The sequence below is a fragment of the Staurois parvus genome, unplaced genomic scaffold (genome assembly GCF_062004578.1).
Source record: "Staurois parvus isolate SC_StPar_1 unplaced genomic scaffold, SC_StPar_1.0 ptg000334l, whole genome shotgun sequence".
In the NCBI taxonomy this organism is placed as follows: Eukaryota; Metazoa; Chordata; class Amphibia; order Anura; family Ranidae; genus Staurois; species Staurois parvus.
In genome coordinates, this window is record NW_028318130.1 from 6,333,509 (window position 1) to 6,356,305 (window position 22,797).

The 22,797-nt window shown below is 37.4% G+C and overlaps 1 protein-coding gene across 1 annotated transcript in view; it reads right to left on the minus strand.

The window, feature by feature from the left end:
* GLRA3 (glycine receptor alpha 3) overlaps positions 1 to 22,797 on the minus strand; it is a 301,687-nt gene that overhangs the window by 60,885 nt on the left and 218,005 nt on the right. The window contains exons 5-7 of the mRNA XM_089684044.1: positions 12,362 to 12,444; positions 7,112 to 7,249; positions 2,155 to 2,369 (exon numbers count right to left, since the gene is read on the minus strand). Of these exons, the coding sequence (XP_089540170.1) occupies positions 2,155 to 2,369; positions 7,112 to 7,249; positions 12,362 to 12,444 (436 nt within the window). The remainder of the gene's footprint in view (positions 1 to 2,154; positions 2,370 to 7,111; positions 7,250 to 12,361; positions 12,445 to 22,797) is intronic.

The following is a 22,797-nucleotide window of genomic DNA, read 5'->3' on the forward strand; positions in this document are numbered from 1 at the left end:
AAGAAGAATGAAAAGAAGAATGAAAAGAAGAATGAAAAGAAGAATGAACTATATTACTATATCAGTCTCTAATGGATGCTGGAGAGTTAAACCCCCTAACACCTGCTGCGCCCATTACGAGGGGTTCCCACCATCCCTGTGCTGAGGTTCTGGGTATGCACACCTGCTGTGCCCATTATGAGGGGTTCCCACCATCCCTGTGCTGAGGTTCCAGGTCTGCACACCTGCTGCGCCCATTATGAGAAGTTCCCACCATCCCTGTGCTGAGTTCCTGGGTCTGTACACCTGCTCTGCCCATTAGGAGGAGTTCCCACCATCCCTGTGCTAAATTCCTGGGTCTGTACACCTGCTGTTCCCATTATGAGGGGTTTCTACCATCCCTGTGCTGAGGTCCCAGGTCTGCACACCTGCTGCGCCCATTACTAGGGGTTCCCACCATCCCTGTGCTGAGGTTCTGGGTATGCACACCTGCTGTGCCCATTATGAGGGGTTCCCACCATCCCTGTGCTGAATTCCTGGGTCTGTATGTACACCTGCTGTGTCCATTGTGAGGGATTCCCACCATTCCTGCACTGAGTACCTGAGTCTGTACACCTGCCAAAAGAAAGTTTCAGGATTTTGAAGGAGCAAAATACAGTAATACTGGAACAAAAATGAGCTGCGTGGTGGAGTTGCCAGAAGAAGAAGAAGAAGAAGAAGAAAAGAAGAAGAAGAATGAAAAGAAGAAGAAGAAGAATGAAAAGAAGAATGAAAAGAAGAAGAAGAAGAAGAATGAAAAGAAGAAGCATGAAAAGAAGAAGAATGAAAAGAAGAATGAAAAGAAGAAGAAGAAGAATGAAAAGAAGAAGAAGAAGAAGAAGAAGAATGAAACAAAGAAGAAGAAGAAGAATGAAAAGAAGAAGAAGAAGAATGAAAAGAAGAATGAAAAGAAGAAGAAGAATGAAAAGAAGAAGAAGAAGAATGAAAAGCAGAAGAAGAAGAATGAAAAGCAGAAGAAGAAGAAGAATGAAAAGAAGAAGAAGAGAATGAAAAGAAGAATGAAAAGAAGAAGAAGAAGAAGAATGAAAAGAAGAAGAATGAAAAGAAGAATGAAAAGAAGAAGAAGAAGAATGAAAAGAAGAAGAATGAAAAGAAGAATGAAAAGAAGAAGAATGAAAAGAAGAATGAAAAGAAGAAGAAGAAGAATGAAAAGAAGAAGAAGAATGAAAAGAAGAAGAAGAAGAATGAAAAGTAGAATGAAAAGAAGAAGAAGAATGAAAAGAAGAATGAAAAGAAGAATGAAAAGAAGAAGAAGAAGAAGAATGAAAAGAAGAAGAAGAAGAATGAAAAGAAGAAGAAGAAGAATGAAAAGAAGAAGAAGAATGAAAAGAAGAATGAAAAGAAGAAGAAGAAGAATGAAAAGAAGAAGAAGAAGAATGAAAAGATGAATGAAAAGAAGAAGAAGAAGAATGAAAAGAAGAAGAAGAAGAATGAAAAGAAGAATGAAAAGAAGAAGAAGAAGAAGAATGAAAAAAAGAAGAAGAATGAAAAGAAGAAGTATTCCAGTACAGCAAAAAGTGTATCTGCAGAGAGCTCCGCTATTTCTGACAGTTCTCTGACAGTTCCTTCACATTTACAGCGGTTGAAACATTGTATCTATTTATTTCTGAATAAAAACATCTGTATCCTAAATGGAAACAAATAGATACAATGTTTCAACCGCTGTAAATGAACTGTCAGAACTGTCAGAAATAGCGGAGCTCTCTGCAGTGACTCTTTTGCCGGCTGATCGGGAAAAATTCGATTCGTGCACCCGAAGTTGGCTAAAATTCGGATTCGATGCGAATCGAATTTTTCCCGATATTCGAAACGAATTCCACTTCACCTGGTTCGATTCGCTCATCTCTAGACATGATCATTTACAGATTAAACCTAAAAATAAAACATTTGCCTTCAACACGATTGATTGAAATTAAATAAAAACTCTTTCTCTTTCAGAAAATCAGCCATATGACTCCCTTATACTTCTTATATCATTTGTTTTGTACCTCATTAGACATATATGGACGAGTCCACCTGTAGACAGAAATAACCAAGATGGAATATGTCATTCTGACATATTTTACTGTTGTTTAAGATGTGGTGTAGATGTATACATTAGACTGACTTTTTTACCTTTGGAAGGGAGGTTCGGGATCCAGAGCTCTGTGTTGTCATAGTAAGCACCGTTGTTATACCAAGGGCAACTCTAGCTGGAGCAGCATCCATATTGATCCAAAAGGATACCCATGATAAAATAACAATCAAAAGACTGGGAATGTACATCTGAATCAGGTAATACCCCATCTGCCTCTCTAGATGGAATCGAACTTCAATGCATGTAAACTTTCCTTGGTGAAGATAAGAATTAGAAAGATGAAAAAGGAAAAAATTACATTTAGAATACCCATTAAAAAAAAAGAATAGAATATACATTTAAAATATCGGTAATGGTAAAAGAATATCCATTAGAAATATTTTCTCCATAGAGCTCATCACTGTGGTTGACTTTACCAAGTCATAACATTAGCCTCCTAGCGTGTGTCAATTATGACAATGTGATTTGGACTCCTCTTGCTGTATCTCTCTCTCTCTCTCGTCCCGGCCCATCTGAGCTGCAGTTCATTTGAACATGCACTTTTTGCACATTTAGCAAAGGTGATTAGTAAAGCGTATCTTAACCCAAGAACAAAATGTGATATTGCAGCTTACAAATTCCTAAATATGGTAATTTGTTCTCCTTTTTGGCCATTTTCCTTTATTTTCACCTAGTGATCCTTCCAGTAAGTCTGTTTTTTTCAACATCCGTTAACCACTTCCTGTCCGGACACTTTTACCCCTTCCTGTCCAGGGCAATTTTTAGCTTTCAGCGCTATCACACTTTGAATGACAATTGCGCGGTCATGCAATACTGTACCCATATGAATTTTTTACTATTTTTTTGAGACAGATAAAGCTTTATTTTGGTGGTATTTATTCACCGCTGGGATTTTTATTTTTTTTACTATGTAAATGAAAAAGTTCAAAAATTTTGAAAAAAAGTGTTTTTTTAAATAAAATTTAGCAAATAAATAATATTTCATCATAAATCTTAGCCAAAATTTATTCCGTTATTTTTTTAGTAAAAAAAAAAACTCCAAATTAGTTTATAACCAAAAATTATAATTTTTAAACATTTTTTTTTACATTTTATTTTATTTTTTTTATATTATTATTTTTTATTTTTATTTTTTTTTTACATACTGTCACCCTAGCAGTACACTGTCACAATGGTGACACTGTACTACTTGTGGAGGGTGATGAAGATTTTTTTTTTTTTTTTTTACACTGATTGCTTTTACACCCATATAGGATGTAAAAGCAATCATTTCTCTTTCTCTCTGTCTGCATTCTTGCAGTCATTGAGAATTACTGAGTGAGCTGTGAGTAGTCACAGCTTGTCACATGGTACAAGGCTGTTGTGAATAGCCTTGTACCATGTGACCTCTGTGATCATTCACAGATTTCACACATAGTAAGCAATGATGTCACAAGTGACATCTTGCTTACTACTTTGCATGTGATCACTGATTCGCCAATCAGTGATCACATGATCGGGACCTCGTACAGAGGTCCCGTCCGACGATCGGTGTTTCACTGTGTCCGGAGGACACAGCGGGCACCGGATCGCGGTGGTGCGCGCTCCCAGGGAGCGCGCACAGCTAGAAAAGGCGGGTGCCGTTTATGGACGGCAACCCGACCCTGGACTGCCACCGCCCTGCCGTTTATAAACAGCAGGCGGACGGCAAGAGGTTAACAGACAGACAAGAGCTGTCTAGCAAAAGTGGCAATTAGAGGGTTGAGACTATAGTGACTTTTGGGGGACTATTTATTAAGAAATGATTTTATTCCAAAATTGTGAATCCCTGGCTGACTGTTATGGGTTAACATTCTTGGTTGAAATTCAAATGACCTTCTAGGAAGTTACAAAAAACAGTGAGTGGAAGAAACTTGTTTAAAAGACAATGAGACAAACACTACTATTTGAATTTCTACAGGTGAGCCAACACACCTAAACCAAAAGGACAATGGTGGGATCTGATTTTGGTTAGTCTAAGACTTTGCAGATGTATGTCTTCTAAACAAGTACCATTGTCTATAGGAAGCTAGGAGACTTCATCTGCAGGAAACTTAATTATAGAGTCAAACACCACTATTTGGACTTCTACAGGTGAACATATACAAGGTCTGGAAGTGACAATAGGGGAACCAAACCTGATTGTCTGAAAGCTCACACAAAACCGTGGAAAGTGTGATGAACAAACCGTCTCCTTGAAATGTGACAATATGCTATTGAACTAAGGTTTTAACTCCAGGCCAGTCTATTTACCTTAATTACTCAACAATGGATAAGGTTCTCCGTCACATTTCCATGAACTGTATATTCAGCCCAAGGTAAAATCTGGGTCAGTTAAGATACAAAGAAAAATGTGGTTTATATCAATAAATAATATATTCAACAAAGTTGGGTATTGCATACCACTCAATTAAGTGTGAAATAAGATGATTTGTGAATTGGTGTCAATTGTACATTTCCAAAAGAAATCAGCTAGCTCAAAACAGTTAAATATCAGGGAAATAAGAAACCGAATGTATGTATATCTTTCTAGGGTCCTTATCAAAGAATTAGTAGTGAAATCAACTATACTTGAATAAGACATATATATTTAATACCTAAAGACATTTTGGTTTCAATCAAAGCATGAGTCATCATTAAAACACAAATTTCTTTGGATGCTTGACTGTCCCCAGTGGACAGGTGAGAAATATCTCTAAGTACGCACACTTCTCGACCGGCCAATCAACAAGCCTGTTGGGAGGTTCTCTTGAAACAAAGGATTGTATGGTATAAAAAGGCCATACACCTCACACTTAGGCAATCTGAAAATCTGAAAAGCTGAAAATCTACAACCTGAAACAAACTTAAAAATCTGAAAAACTTAAAAGATCTTCTAAACTTCAAAACTTCTGCTAAACTTCTGAACCTCTGAACTTCTACACTTCTTCTACAACACTACAATCAAGGCTGCTATAACTTCCAATATATATCATCTATCCTATTGCTAACACCTACTGCATTATCCCTCACTTGCTACCTGCAGCCATTTTGCTGAAGGAGTCCAGCTGCCATTTTGTCTTGAGGACATTTGAAGGCCCAACTGCATCCCACTGGGGAATCCTCAAAATCAAAGTTCTAGGAGTGGTGAGACTGCTAGGATATTGTATTTTATTTGATATTTCCAATTTTCCAAAGACTTATAGCATTTGTATTGTGTGTTTAGGAATATTAAGATTATATACATAATTCTCACTAAAAAAAATATTTGATTTGGTATTGAGAGTATATATTGCATATTTAACTGATTGGTAGTTTTGTTGTAGTGCAATTTATCAGAGATACTTTTCTTTTTTCTCTATGGCCACGAGACTTTTGAAATAATTTCTGAAGCACTATAAGCTTACAACTTATACCTAAATTTGATTTTACCTCTATTTACTATTATCTATAATCATATATTGTTGGATAATATAGAAATTAGCCTGTCATATTTTTGATTGTATGTACAAGTATACATTTATCACCAGTATGTTGCGTTTGTATTAATATATATATAAATTTTGTACATAAATAAATACATTTATTTATTTATCAAAAAGGCAATTTTTGTGTATATGGTACGAAATCATACTAGCTAAAAGGACTCAAGGTATATTATTAAGTGGTGATCAAATCATTAAGGTGTCCAAATTATTGGTTCATTAAATATTTGCCGTATTTTAACGGCTGGAGGCACTGCGATATTTTGTTTAAGGGAGAGGACACCACCCTACGTATTTAGAATAAATTATTACATAAACCACCACAAGACAAACCATTTAACACAGATTGAGTCAGTTTATCATGGTCAGCTTTTAGCCATTTAGTTAAAACCTTTATCCAAAAGAAAAAAAAATTGCTATAATGTGTTAGTCACTTGTGTAAAGTCCATCTGCATCTACTAGTCCAACTGACACTTCCAATCTCCAGACAATGCAGCTATCCACGGTTGTCTCCATTGCTCTTCCATACATAGAGGAGCCACCCTGAGACAGGAAATGCACTACTAGGTAGGTCACCTGGTGAATATAACTCTGGTAAAAAAAACCCACAGTTTTATTTCTGTCTGTGCTGATGTTGAAGAGTTCCTTTAACTTAAGATGTCGTTAAACTTTGATAGCAAGGCAGTAATTGGAGTAACTCTTTCTAACAGAGCCCCAGATAGCAGTAAAAACTTGACAGGGGCCCTACTTTTTCCCCATTCCATCCAAAACAAAAAAAAAATGTTTGGCTGGACATACAGTACACCCTAAGATCAATTAGACTATTGTCCCATTTAATACTGCCAAGGGCCACAAAAAAGTATTTAAGGACCACATGATAATTGTGTTATGTGACTGCTATAGCTATAGATATGTGGGTTGCTATAGCTATTGTTATGCTATTTATAATACCCCTGTGAACCTTGTAATTTGTTCTCTTTTTAGTTTTGTTTTTTTTTGCAGAAGTTAGTATAAATGTTATACTGTATGGTTCCTCAAGAAAAGTGAATGCAACATAACTGACCAATTAAATACAGCCTAAAAAACAATAATGAAAATCCCATTTTAATTTAAGGTATGCTACCATTTTGGTGAAATGTAAGACTTTTGAGTATGGACTGCTTGGAAAGCCCTTTTCTAGGAAAATACAATATGTACCCAGTCACTATTGTCTGTGTCTCCACAAGCATTGCATGTGCATAATAAATATTTTGCGTTTATGCATGGGCTGTTTGCTTTGCATTATGGGCACATGAGGCAACAGCATATACACATTTTTTTTGAAAAGAATGACTAGTTTAAAATACTGCTCTGGGCAGTAAAATCTGTTCAGCAAGCCACTCTGTAACCCAGGTTGTATAAGTATCTGTTCATGTAACATGTTAGTGAATGTAGCATATCCTTATGTCAAGGAACATCTGTACCTGATAACCTATAAAAAGAAATGAAGTAAAGATTGACTTGATTTGCATACCTGTATTATAATGCTTAGTACAGTAACGTAAATCTTTCTCTTCTTTTAGAACAAACTGTGGAAGAGTAAGCCCGTCAGCAATCTGCACAGGTGCATTTTCTTGCCACTCAAAAATTAAATCATTCATTGTGTATCCAACTGAAAGACAGATAGTCATCTCTTAGAGATAAGCATGTAATAAAATGGTTTCTACAAAGATACATTAACCAATAATAATAAATGATACTATCTACATTGAAAGTAAATCCATAGCTTTATGGCAGATCTACTTCACAAATGCATTCAAATAGAAAACAAGCTTAGTCTTATTAATAATGATAGTAGAGTGTTATCTGTGACAGATTTTCAGGTTCCTTGGACAATGCCTCAGAATTATGTACATGACTTCATAAAAATTACTTTGATATTCAATAGTATGGTGTGTATTCAATTGAAAACAGCTGTGGGTAATACTGATTATCATTTGAAGCATGTCAACTGTTGCCAGAAGAAACATCCCAAAATCAAAGACATTAATCTGACAAGAAACAACTGCTATGTCAAAATCTGTTCCACCAAAGTGAATGTGATCATTTAAGAAACACAGTTAATTATACAGGTTTCTCTGTCAAAACTTGCTTTTTTACAACTTTATTAAATTGCATTAATTATATTTTATGTTATATTTAAAAGGTATGTCAATCTATTTTTGAAATGTTATTTAAAAGCTTTGCTCTAGGTTTAAAATTTGTTTACTTCTGTCTGTGACCCTTTTATTTCCTGTTTCATACAGTAAATGTGGGGTAGGGGTTGTGGGTGTCACTAGAACAGGAAGGTTCAGACAGCAATAACAAAAACAAATTATCAGAATTTAACTGTAATAAAATATGTTTTTTCTATGTTCTCGCTGGGGAGTCTTATACAGGGAAATCAATCCAATAGAGACACATACAGCAATAAAAACTAACAAAACTCTAACATTCTCACCTCTGTCCAAAGTAAAAGCAATATTTTTGGCTGCTGTGAGGTTTTAAATTTATGGGTGAGAGTCGAGCCACATTAAGATGTGTTTAGTTGACTTTTTATGTACACTTTATCATTTACTTACTGTATCATTACCTATGCAAAATTGCTTCATGTTCTCTGTCTTTTGTTATAACACAGAGCTGATGTCCATAGTGACAAGACTGTGATCCTTACATAGGTTAACAATGTCAGCTCCTTACTGCATGCAAGGGCTAGTTCACACTAAGCTGATACTGTTGCTCTATTGCATGTTTCCATGTGCTGCAACATGGGTTTGGCTATGATGTTGAAGGATTCCATTCAGTATGCTTGGTTACTTGAAATGCAAAACATCAAATGCTCCATTCAACTCCTTTCTTAAGCAGCTCAACAATGTGAACAAGTCTTTTGGAAAACCAATATGGTTGATTTACTAAAGGGGTAGAGACTGTTCACTTAAGTCAGTGAATGTTACTGAGTTTAGTAAATGAGGTGAAGCTGCATTCACTTTATGTTTTTTTTTTTATTCACTAAAATTTTATTGAATTTCAACAAAGAAGTGATACAGAGTAGTAAAAGCATTTAGAAAAGCTGTAAATACATTTCTGAACAGAAGGCATATAGATAAAGTAAGTTGCATTCATTTTAATCGACTGGTCATGTGCTTCCAAAAATTCTGCAGGCTAATTAAGATTGTGTATAGAGTTTGTGTTTAATATGCACTTTTTGTGACTGTCCCTCAGTTTCTGAAGTTAGCCAACTAATTTACTCTTTTCACTAGATTGGATTATGAATTAAATTAGCCTTTTTTATTATTATTGTTATTAAAAGACAGAATGAAGTTAATGTATTAATGTAACCTCCATAACTAATTAAACTATGACAGCATGATGATCCAGGGATTTATCAAATTAAGTGTCAGAAAGGATTTTTTCTCTCTAAAGACAAACTGGACTAGTGTTTAAAAGATGTAACAAATATTTCTTGTTACAATGGCTGAACCACATTAACACGTGTTTTTACAACATATTTTATCATAAAATAATAAATTACTATTTAAATTTAGAATACTATTATAGTTTTATGTATTCAATTCCAAAAGAAATATTAGTAGCACTAAATACGATAATCGGAGATATGCTTCTGGTGCGGCTCAATGGCTGACAGCAAAGATCGCCCTGCTGGCAGAGAAAGGAAATGGTAGCAGCGTCCCAAGTAACTCCAGAATCTTGACAATGTAGATGAGCATGAACGCCGCTCAAACCAATCTCCAGGAGTCAGAGAGGAACAGGATGTAGCGAGATGGCCTCAGCTGTCACTCTGGCCACGCCTTATGTGTTTTGCCCCTCCCATAGTGGGCTTGGTCAAAGATGCTTCTATGGGCGGAACAAAATGCATCAGAGGGTGTGGTCAGAGAGACGGCTGAGGCCATCTCACTACAACCTGTTCCTCTCTGACTCCTGGGGATTGCTTTGAGGGGCGTTCATCCTCATCTACTAAATATGATAATAATAAAAACAGTAATAACAAAAAAGCTAGATTATAATTACATATGTGCAGTTTGTAATATAACTTTATTTAAAGTATATGTGAACCCTTATTTTATATAGTATTTGGCAGAATCAACTTCGAGCTACACATCCCAAGTACATACAGACATTATAATGCAGTGAAAAAGTCCAGAGAAGGTCTGTTTCTAAACAGAAAAGGATATAGAGGTAGAATGAGCCTATGTTTATATGAAATGTAATTTTAGAAAACTGAAAGAGATAAAAAAAACAAAGCCATATATTAAAATGGTAGTAAACTCTGCTTTTTCTCTTGTACCTACAGGAAAGCCTATAATAAGGCTTACCTGTAGGTACAGGGAATAGCTCCTAAATGAACACCATTTAGGAGATATTACAATGTGAAGTAGCCATTTACATCACTGATGCACACACACTGCTCTCTTAATGGACTGCATGCTATCCTTTGAGAGAGCTGTGACACAGCCATGACTCCAGCATGGATGTGGGGGAGTGACACCATCACAGCTGGGCCATTTAAATGGCTAGATCCTGTTAACCCAGAAGGAAGACCGAGTGAAGATGGAATCCTCATCAGTGGTGACAGCATGCCACTGGAGGGATCTTTTTTTTATGTAAATCTGTCATAATGTGCTAGCATATGGTACATGTTAACACAATATGACATGAGTCAGTGGGGAGGTAAGTTGATTTTCAGTAGGTTTTGTAAAGAAGGTATACCAGCTGAGTATTGGAGAGAATCTCCAAAATGCTTAAGATCACACTGAGCTTCAGGGGAGAACTGTGGTTAATAACGATTTTCATCCCCACATTCACAAAGAGCCCTAACAGGAAGTAGAGATCCATTATCAAGTGTGTAAGCCATTACCCAGTTTCAGGTACTATTAGAAAGGAATTCAAACAGCAACCCATCTATGCGTTTCAGTACTTTTCTAATGAGTCATGTCCTATTACACAGGCCTCTTCTATCTTGGCTGTTCACTCTACCTCACCATTCAATAACGGTAGGTAGTAAAATCAGTTTCCATTGTCATGGAATAAGAATCTTGACAGCACTTAGAAGATAAATTGTTAGAGACCTCTTTTATGCATTTATCAGAAAAGTAGTGTCATGTAGAAGACAGGCTTGGGGAATAAAAGAGCATGGACCTGTCAGTAGGGTCCAATAAGTAAACATTCCCAACAAAGGTGGAAAAATAATATCTGTGTCACCACAGTCCCTCCAGCATTGATCAGATGTGTCAGGGAACATTTATTTTAATTTGTGAGTGGTTTTATATAACCTTGAAAGCAATTTATAAGCATTCTTGGATGCTTGAGGTAAAGGAACTGAGTGTGAGAGTGTATAGTGTTTCCCATTGTGTATCCTTCAGGGTGATGTCTAAATCCACTGAAGATTAAAGTTCTGAGGAGGTGCCATGTCATTTCTGGTGAGAGAGTTTTATAGGTTTGAAATAGTATGCCTCACAGGTTTATCTGAAGTGCAGAGAAATGCAAGGGGTTGTAGTGATCCTAAGAAACTATGTTTAAATTTGTAGCTCATGATATAGTCATGAATTTGGAAGTAGGACCAGAACAGCAAGGAGGAAGTAAGTCCTAGGTGTTCTTCTTCTGTTCTGTTTCTTAAATTTCCTCTGTTAAGGAAGATTTTTTCTCATGGGTGTGTGTATGTTCCTACCAGTTTGTAAGAGGGGCATTGTAATACCTGGGGGGAAATACAGTATGTACTGTTGGTAAGAGGAGTCATGGTGCCTAGAGAAGTGGTCATCTGTAGTTACTCTCCAATGTGGTCCAGAGTTAGTAGTGTGTCTGATGTGAGTCTGAAGTCATAGATTAACTTTGGTATGTAGGATGTATGGATCCATGGGACTATATTGCATGGGTTATTTATAATATTTGCTTTACAAGTAACCCAGTCTTGGGAAAAGGAGTGAAAGTGTCAGTCAACAATTCTGGTTAGCAGACAGACATACTTTTTTAGTGTAAAGTTGGGTAGGTCAATCCCTCCTCCCATCTAAAGTACAGTAAGAAGGGAATGATTGTAGAGCATATAACAGTCTGGAAAGGATTTAAATTTTATTTATAGCTCACCCAAACCAGGATAAAGTCAGTAAATCCTATTTGTCAAGAGTGTGCTTTATATCTTGAAGCAGTGGGGAAAAGTTGATTTCAAATACATCGCTAGGTTTGGCTGGGATGTGGATGCCTAAAAGTATGATTAATTTTGGGTTCTCAACATAATGTGAAGGAGTTTTTAAGTTGATTGAATAAAAGGAAGGGAGAGTGTGACATTAAGGGCAAGAGATTTATCATAACTGCTTTTAGGATTAGATAGTGATCCAAAAATATGGAAACCATTGATGAGGTAGGGGACCATCTGGGTTGGCTGAGAGATATAAAATAGGAGTTCACCCAAGACCAGGTACGTCCTCATACCCCCCCCCCCCCAAAGAATGCGGAAGGATTTATGGTGCAGATAAAATGTTAGATTGGTAATATTAAAATTAAAGAAAACAAGGGACGGCCTTGGAGTGTCCTGTAAATTAAAAGCATTCTGTTTTCTAACATTTTTGCAAAAATCACATGTACAATTTTAATTAATCAATGTTTGATTAAAATGTCTAAAACTCAAAAACTAAATCATATTTAAAAACAAATTACATTACGAATTATGAAATCTTAATTCTTATACAAGAAGCACAGTGAGTGACATACAATTACAAGTATTTTTACTTACAGCTCTCCAACTGCATAATACAAGTCTGCACATCCATAGGGAAATTTTTCAGATCCATAGGACAAGACAATGTAAGTGTCAATCTAAATAAATAAATACATTCACATATATGTGTTAACATTTGATAATTAATATTTAAAACATTGTATTAGGAAAGGCTGGAAATTAACACTGGGTCTCAAATCCCAAAAGCGATTCACTGTCACTTACTGTATACCAACACAGAAATGCATGTAACAGACACTTGGGCCATTCTGATAGCATCACAGATTGGACATTGTTTCCCAACTTCCACACTTTCTTTTTGGTACATTACTATGATAAAAAAGCATTTGCTGGGCAAGGAAGTGTCAGATGTTTGCCTTATTAAAACTGCCCAGTACTTGGGCATAGCTATAGGGACTGCAGGCTGCTGCAGGACTGTATAATTTATACTTATTAGCAGCCTTTTTTTAAAGTCACAAAGTCATTTTAAATGATGAGCATGCAGTATAATACAAACATTTAATCCACGATAAAGAGTTCCCAGTGCTTTGTAGATTATCTAAAAAGACCTCACAGCAATATGCAAAAATCTGATAAAATACCTGTAATGAATATGCTTTACCGGGAAGGTAATTGAATTCTACAACATGAAATGGCCAATGAAATATAGATGAGAAAATCTTGGATAGTTATTTTTAACGGTCACATTGTACAGTACAAGAGAAATAAAGATAATAGTTAGGGATGAGTCAATTTAACAAACTCTGGATTTCCAGCAAATCTGATTTATTTGTGGTGAGGAAATGTATGTTAGGGGAGTCAACACATCTAGTGAACTAAAGCAAGGGGTTCATTTTAATGCTGCCTTCCTCAGCTGCATATACCTAACTTTGTTTTCTTTCACCTCCTTGTGGCTGCTGAGAATAAATAAAGAAAGCCATAATTAAGTTCCACATTATATTTTGAATCTTAAGCCACTCATAGATGATGCGATTTACCCATGGTTGATGGGGGACTTCCTCCGATGGAACTATTGTGTTCTCCCAGTGGGGGGAACCATCCCTGCCGGGAGAACGCTGGCGATAATCGTATGAAAAATCCAACAGGCTGGTTGTTCCCAAGTTGCACTGCAATGGAATTGAGTACAATCAGCCTGTCCGTGGATGGCCTGAATCTTGGCCGGTTCCTGATGAGCCAGCAGATATTTCAACCATTTATGCTGGCTTTACACAGAGCTATATACTCTCTCCCTGCTCACCATGTGACTGTCTTAAGTGCATAAGTGTCCAGTGGCCAAACACCAGAACTGTCACATGACAGTAAGGACTGTAAGGACTTGTAAGGACTGGGCAAATACAGAGAAAGGGAAAGTAAGTAAAAGCAGCTGATAGGACCAGCATTAAAGTGAACCTGTTTTGCTCTGCAAAAATAAGTAAAATATGTGCTCGATGTAAGTAAAAATTACTTTCTTTTTATTAAATCAACATATACTTGAAGCAGAACTGTCACCATTATCCATAAGCACATCAAAAGTGCTTACAGATTGTTTTCAATATTCTTTATAGATATACGTAGTTCTGACATTTTCACTAAATATTTGTACACTTGCTATTAGTCTGTATTACTTCAACATCTACATTTAAGGTCTGCTTCCAGTAGATTTGCAATATTGCTAGTGATACTAAAGGACAAACTGAATGACATGCTTATGTTCCGCTGTTACTGTAAAGCTACAGGCTGCTCCTGACATTTCATTTGTAAAGACACAGTTTTGAAGCGATGTCCTCTTAATGACCTTGGGTGATTCTTGTTAAAGCGAGATGAATATACATTTCGATTGCAAAATACTGAGCAGTAAATACAAATTCAAACTATTAGTTAGATTTAGAAAAAATATTCTATTTTAATTTGTTATTGATTGTGCAGGTCTAATTAGATATAGAATTAGATTGTAAGCTCCAAGGAGCAGGGCCCTTCTAACCCTCTTGTATTGAACTGTATCATTGCTGTATTGTCTCCCTTTATATTGTAAAGCGCTGAGCAAACTGTTATAAACTATATAAGTCCTGGATGATAATAATAATAATAATAATAATACCACTATATATATTTTTGTGGCAAAGTATGCTAGTCAATAAACTAAAATTTAAAATTAAAAATTTAGATTAGCATCTCCAAATTGTGTGATTATCTGGTATCACAATCTGATAGTGTTACTAAACCCAGGACTCTGCATTCACTATATCTGGTCTCCCACAGTACACAGAACATGGAAGTGCAATTATTTTAGTAAATGTAAACTGCTAAATACATTTTCTCATCAGCAATTAGAGCAGTCTTGTGACTTCTATCAGTGTCCAGCAGAGCACATGTTAAAGCTTGTATGATGTTTTTTTTTATTTTGCTCTAGTAGGATGCAGAACCCCTGACCTCTGTCTGGACAGTGCTGATTGGCCCTGTGCTGACCACATGCACTATCCAAAGAAAAAAAATAACCTCTCTAGCAATACATACCAAACTGAGCATATTCAAAGTGACTCCACACAATATATCTTATAGGGAGATAAGAGGGGGACACTGGAAGCAGGGGAGGATCAGAGAAGTCAGGATCAAACAGCATTTTTATACAATGCAGAGGATTAACCCCTTAGGTTCCACAGTGACTATAACAAGCATGCTTTACTGCATATACAGACTGACTTTATTGTTGTGGATTTAGTAACACTTTAAGGGATCGATCTGAGTTTACTATTTAGTTCTACCAATCTCTAATACAAATTGGTATTTTATTTACTTTTACATATATCTCAGCACATACATTTTCCTTTTATATGCAAGATGTTTTTGGGAGGTGGTGGGGTGGAAGGTAATGAAGGCTGATTTATTTAATAATGTCCTTTGTATTTGTGTTTTTCTTTTTTTGTGCACTATTTGTTTTATGTCATTTTAAATGTTTATATTACTATTCACTCCAAGGAGTAGGGCCCTCTGTTTCCTCTTGTACCAAATTGTATTGTAACTGTAATGTCTACCTTCATTTTGTAAAGTGCTGCGCAAACTGTTGTCACTATATAAATCCTGTATAATAATAGCTGTCTGTTCTTTTGTTTTTGTGAACAATTAATTAATGAGGCAAATAGTTGGGGCATCTTTTGGTGCAAAAGAAGTTACAGGATGGTTTAATGATGCTTTTAAAGTCCTTTGCGCTCTTAAAAATAGCCAAAAAGTTTAACTTTTGACTCCAATGCAGTTTGGCAAAATAGTAAGATGTTCTCTAAATGAAATTTCTGAGTTTTTTAAAAAAAAATTTCATCCTTCCCTAACTATAATAATGTTGACAGCATTGCTCTGTATAAGAAATCAGTGGAGCTTTGAGTTAACATTACATACTGAGCACAGCCCATTGCTCATTGCTCCTTTTATTTTTACAAAGTGTTCATGCCAGTAACACACTTTCTGTTTTAACATGATAATGCTCACTCACACTGCTGTATCTATGAAAGAGCAGCTTTGTCACGCTAGGCAGGGCTGATAAAACTGCTTAGGATTCCAGTACAGCACAGGCACAGAACGTTAGATATATTTTTTTATTACAGGTAATTATACACTACCCGGCCACTTTATTGGGTACACATGTTCAATTGCTTATTAACACAAATTGCTAATCAGCCACTCAATGCATTTAGGTATCTAGACGTGGTGAAGATGACTTGCTGAAGTGCAAACCAAGCATCAAAATGAGGAAGAAAGGGGATTTAAGTGACTTTGAACATGACATGATTGTTGGTACCAGACAGACTGGTCTGAGTATTTCAAAAACTGCTGATCTACTGGGACAGCAATATCTAAGGTTTATGGTATGGGATCCTCCTGCATTCATGGGAATAACTGACACAATACAGCTGCTGTCACTTTAACTAATACCAATAAGTGCAAGAAATAAACATAAAATTAGTGAAGCGCTTGTATCTCATGAATACAATCATGTGTCTCCATAAAGTATAATAGTAAATCAAAGTGACCACGATATATATTAAAAATATGTGAACTCCCTCTAGTGGATAGAAAAAATATAATGTCAACCAAAATGACTATAATGGCTAAATATCACACATAAAGAACCTAAATATGTAGTGCATAAATCAGATATACTAAACAAAGTATATATACATGAAAACAGAATAATTGGCCACATACAATGGTGTCTAAATCAAACATAACTAATATATGCCATAAGTGAAAAAGACAATATCAAAGGTGAAAAAATATTCCATGCATGTGACTGTGCTTTAAGCTGGAACACACACGTGATCTCCACTTCTAAGTGCAAGTACTCTCCTTCAAATGGCAGCAATGCCTGCTCACCTCCCTTCCTCGACCCACACAGGGCCTCAAAGCAGTTACCACCTCAGTGGTGTATTCCTCTGGCAGACTCCTTAATCCTCCTCCTCTCTTATGCAACTCATAAAAAGACAAGAAAGCCTTCCATAGTGTAGTAAGTTTTAATAGGCAAAGTAAAAAGTGACAAAGTAAACCACTCACATGCTCCTTTCCATAAACAAGCGTTTTTCCCAGCCTGTGGGTAGATATGCATGCACCTGGGGGAATCCAATATGGCCACTGTGTCCGGACATACGTCACCAGGAAGTAGACAAACCGACGCGTTGCATCACGTGCGTCGTGACTTCATCAGGGTGAAGTCACCCTGATGAAGTCACGACGCACGTGACGCAACGCGTCGGTTTGTCTACTTCCTGGTGACGTATGTCCGGACACAGTGGCCATATTGGATTCCCCCAGGTGCATGCATATCTACCCACAGGCTGGGAAAAACGCTTGTTTATGGAAAGGAGCATGTGAGTGGTTTACTTTGTCACTTTTTACTTTGCCTATTAAAACTTACTACACTATGGAAGGCTTTCTTGTCTTTTTATGAGTTGCATAAGAGAGGAGGAGGATTAAGGAGTCTGCCAGAGGAATACACCACTGAGGTGGTAACTGCTTTGAGGCCCTGTGTGGGTCGAGGAAGGGAGGTGAGCAGGCATTGCTGCCATTTGAAGGAGAGTACTTGCACTTAGAAGTGGAGATCACGTGTGTGTTCCAGCTTAAAGCACAGTCACATGCATGGAATATTTTTTCACCTTTGATATTGTCTTTTTCACTTATGGCATATATTAGTTATGTTTGATTTAGACACCATTGTATGTGGCCAATTATTCTGTTTTCATGTATATATACTTTGTTTAGTATATCTGATTTATGCACTACATATTTAGGTTCTTTATGTGTGATATTTAGCCATTATAGTCATTTCGGTTGACATTATATTTTTTCTATCCACTAGAGGGAGTTCACATATTTTTAATATATATCGTGGTCACTTTGATTTACTATTATACTTCTTGGAGACACATGATTGTATTCATGAGATACAAGCGCTTCACTAATTTTATGTTTAATATCTAAGGTTTACAGAGAATGGTCCAAAAAAGAGAAAATATCCAGCGAGTGGCAGTTGCGTGGACAAAAATGCCTTATTGATGGCAGAGGTCAGAGGAGAATGGGCAGACTGGTTCAAGATGATAGAAAGGCAGCAGTAATTCAAATAGCCACTCATACAACCAACGTATGCATTATCTGAATGCACAACACGTCGAACCTTGAAGCAGATGGGCTACAGCAGCAGAAGACCACACCGGGTGCCACTTCTGTCAGCTAACAGAAAATGGAGGCTACAATTCGCACAGGCTCACCAAAATTGGACAATAGAAGATTGGAAACCATTACCTAGTCTGATGAGTCACAATTTCAGCTGCAAAATTCAGATGGTAGGGTCAGAATTTTGTGTAAACAACATGAAAACATGGATCCATCCTGCCTTGTATCAACACTTCAGTCTGGCTGGAGGTGATGGTGTAATGGCGTGGGGGATATTTTCTTGGAACACTTTGGGCCCCTTTGTACCAATTGACCTTCGTTTAAATGGTACAGCCTACCTGGGTATTGTTGCTGACCATGTCCATCCCTTTATGACTACAGTGTACCCATCTTCTGATGGGTACTTCCAGCAGCATAATGTGCCATGTCACAAAGCTCAGATAATCTCAAACAGGTTTCTTGAACATGACAATGAGTTCACTGTACTCCAATGGCCTCCACAGTCACCAGATCTCAATCCAATAGAGCACCTTTGGGATGTGGTGGAACGGGAGATTCCCATCATGGATGTGAAGCTAACAAATCTGCAGCAACTGCGTGATGCTATCATATCAATATGGACCAACATCTCTGAGGAATGTTTCCAACACCTTGTTGAATCTATGCCATGAAGAGTTAAGGAAGTTCTGAAGGCAAAAGGGGGTCCAACCCGGTACTAGCAAGGTGTACCTAATAAAGTGGCCAGTGAGTGTATAGCTCTGACAATCTATACCGCACTTTACATATATTGTACATTCACATCAGTCCCTAACCCTCAAGGAGCTTACAATCTAAGATCCCTAACTCACATTCTCACATACACATACTAGGGTCAATTTAGACAGGAACCAAATAACCTACCAGCATATCTTTGGAGTGTGGGAGGAAACCGGAGGAAACCCACGCAGGCAAAGGGAGAGCATGCAAACTACACTGAGGTAGCGCCACAGTTGAGATTCAAACCAACGACCATAGTGCTGCTAGGCAGAAGTGCTAAAACACTTAGCCACTGTGCTGCCCAGAGTTAGATATCTGGCAGATCAACAGGTATTTGTCTGTGCTTGCAGTATTTTTAAAGTGCTAAAACCTAAGGAAATGTACATCAATTGAAAAGCCGAATATGTGTTTCTATTTTGCCATTAGATATCTTTTAATTTTTTTTAATTATATGATTCATGTTCAAATCCATGTCTGCCTTCATTTCAGTTTACTTTCGTTTTGATTATTGTTGCTTCAGTCAGACCATACACAAATACAGAATTTCTGAAATCTGTAGCAAAATTAGGCCTTTTATCCTGGTAAGGAATTCTTAATAGATAGATTGCCTTAAAGCTAATATAAAAAGTGAGATCTAAACACTTAACAAATTTACACTATTGCCTTCAGTGGACAATGCTTTATTGGGGTTCTTGATATGCTCGGAAGTAGGATGGGCATGCTATGTGCATTGGAGTGACTGCTATGGTGTATTCCTCAGCACATTCTGCATAATCCTTTATGAACCCCTAAGAAGTTCCACTCACTTTCTTTGGGTAACTTACCTCCCCATTGCACCGTAGTTGCCTACTATGCAGCTTCTGAATCTTGTTCTGTGTGTTAGAACACATTGCACCTGCTGTCACTCTGTAAAGTTACAGGAACTCCCCCGCAGCCAAACTGCATAGGATAAGAGTGAAAAGAGACAATGGGGGACATTTCCCAAAACTGGTGCAGCTGTGCATGATCAGCTTCTAACTTCAGCTTGTTCAATTAAATTTTGACAATACAACTTAAAAGCTAATTGATTACTATGCACAGCTGCATCAGATTCTGTGTGCACCTGTTTAATAAATCTCTCCCAGTGCGTAGCCTGGAAAATCCCCCAGTTTACCCCTCCAATCCCAATATCATATGTGCTCTTATGTTTTGAGCCTTTGCGTAATGTACTACCTATACCAGTTTTCTTTGTGAAAGTGATCTTCCCTTTGAGCTAAGGTTATTTAAAGGTGTTTAGCTGACTATAATTTGAGCCAGTACTACCAGTGCCTGTGATTTCAGATGATGAACCATTTATGGGTATTGATAGTAGCAGTCTGAGAAATGTCATTCTTTTTCTTTGCTCTATTAGTACTGTTTTGTACATTGAAGATACTGAAAGTTCAAACATTTAGTCCTTTGGCTTTGTAATTGAGTATCTATTTTACAATAGATAATAAAAATAACTAAAGAAAAACAGAAAACTTAAAGCAAGATAATAGTATTGCTGAAATAAGAGTCAGCATTTGTGCTACTTCAGGACTTTAAAGTGGTTGTTAAAGTAAAAGGTTTTCTTTACCTTAATGCATTCTCTGCATTAAGGTAGGAAACGTTTTAATGGTATCCCCCCCCAAATACTCACCTGAGCTTGATCTTGATCCATCACTGTGCACATCTGCAGCATATCTTCTCCTCTCTCCCCGCTTTCACAAGCTAGGCTGGGAGCATCAGGAGCCGTTGGCTCCTACTGCTCTCAGTCAAAACCTTTGAGCAGGGAGCAGCGGAGAAGCCGAGCTGGGCTGTGTGTCTGAAAAGATGCAAACAGCCGAGCTGAAGATCTAGCAGGGTTGTCTTCTTCCACCAGAAGAAGTGTGCCGGGGGGGAAGAGCCAGGAGCGTCATCGGGGGACCCAAGAAGAGGAGGATCAGAACTGTTCTGTGTAAAACTATTGTACAGAGCAGGTAAGTATGACATGTTTATTATTTTAATGCAAAAAATATTAAGCTTTATCAGATGTATATCAAGACACTGTTAAGTGTTAAAATTGTGGTCAGAGATAGGTGTTGTACATTAGAGTCAATTTTTATTAGATTTTATTTCACAGTACCTTTTGATTACTCCTTAGATTTTGCTCTTATTATCTTTTGTTCTCCCACAAGTGAATTAAACCCTATGACCCAGATTGTCCTTTTGCCCTTTGGTCTCTCCTGGACTGTGGTCTCTTCTGGACTGTTCCTCTCTATCCTTGCACTTACCACAGTGCTATAACCCTACTGACCCACACTCCACGGCTTTGTCCCTGCACTTACCACACTGCTATCACCCTGTGTCCACATAATTGTTACTATTTAACACTGTGATCTCCATAAAACACCTTGCTCTATCATTTTATCATTATCACTGATATTGTTGTGCTCTCTTACTTTTCTTTCCTCTTTCAAGCTGCCATCCTGACCTCCTGTCCCAGTACCACTTGTCATTCTCTTCTCTCTTGCCAGCCCATTTCCCACTGTGGCCTGTTGATCATTGTATCCTCCATCATCACCATACCATAGGTCATGCTCTTCTCTGATCCTCCACCACTATCTAACCTTCAATACCATCTCAACCCATATTCAACCGTGATCCAATCTTGCTTATTTCTTCCTCCTCCAATAAAATTCAACCCTGCTTCTCTCTCTTCTTCTTCACCAAGATCCAATAATGTTTTTTCCTCTCTCCATCATGATTGGATCTTGCTGCTTCTCCTTCTTTCTTATAATCTGAACTCATTGCTTCCTCTTTCCCATCCACCAAAATCTGGTACTGCAACTTTCTTCTATTCCACAATCCAATCACACTAGTACTTTCCATGTTCAATTTATTCTGATCCGGCTGTTACTTTCTGCACTGCCAATGTTTCTTGTGTGTCCTTCCTTTAGGACACAAAAACACAACAAAGGAAGGTTTTGGAATATCCTCCTTGTAATACCAAAATGTGCATCACTGACACTAATTTTATACTGCTTCACACTGTACACACTGCATTGCACAGTCCACCCCCTTACATTATGTTGTACATTCACGGAAGGCTTCTGTAGTTCAATACTACTGTAATTCATCTTTAGAATACTGTTGAACTTAAGTGAGATGTAAGAGTAGATGTAATACATTAAAATGAAAACCTTTGTTATGTGTAGGCATTTTTTGGATAGAGTGGTGAAGGGATAGACGTTTATGTTTTTCTGGCTGTCTGTGTCAACCCTGTGATCTCCTGAAGACCATTGTCACAGAAGGAGAAATTGAGGGGTAATCCAAATATTTGTCATCTGAGCAAAACCAGGGGAAAATACTCCCATGGAGATGCTTGTTCCTCTGACAACTCTCTAAGGTGGGAATTTAATTCACTTGGAAGAGATTTCCTCTTATCCCAGTTGTGTCTTCAGGACAGTCTTCTAGGATCTTCTGGGATCCTTGGAAATCTTCCCAGTAGGACACAGCCAGAAAAAAAGAACATCATAGAGGTTTTAACCCTTCCCTCCTCTATCTATCCCTTATGTTGTGCAATTTACTTTGTAAAGTGGACAGCCTGTTTTGCTAAATAAATCCAAATGGGTTGGTTTGCTAAACTATTATTATTATAATACAGGATTTATATAGCACAGTCAACAGTGTACGCATCACTTTACAACATAAGGGCAGACGGTACAATTACAATACAAATTATTACAGGAGGGATCAGAGGGCCCTGCTCATTAGAGCTTACAATCTAAGAGGGAGGGTCACTTTATACAAAAGGTAATAACTGTGGGGGATGGGCTGATGGAGAAAATACATGTACAGTTGCTAAGTGGGGGCAGGATAGGCCTCTCTGAAGAGATGGGATTTTAGGGAAGTCTGGAGAAATCCTGGAGGTGAGAATGGGAGGAGGTGACAAGGGAGCAGGAGGTCTTGGGAGGAACAAAGACAATGATTTGGTCAGTATTTTGAAACAAGGTTAGTGATGTAGTTGGGGGCTGAGTTTTGGATGGCTTTATAAG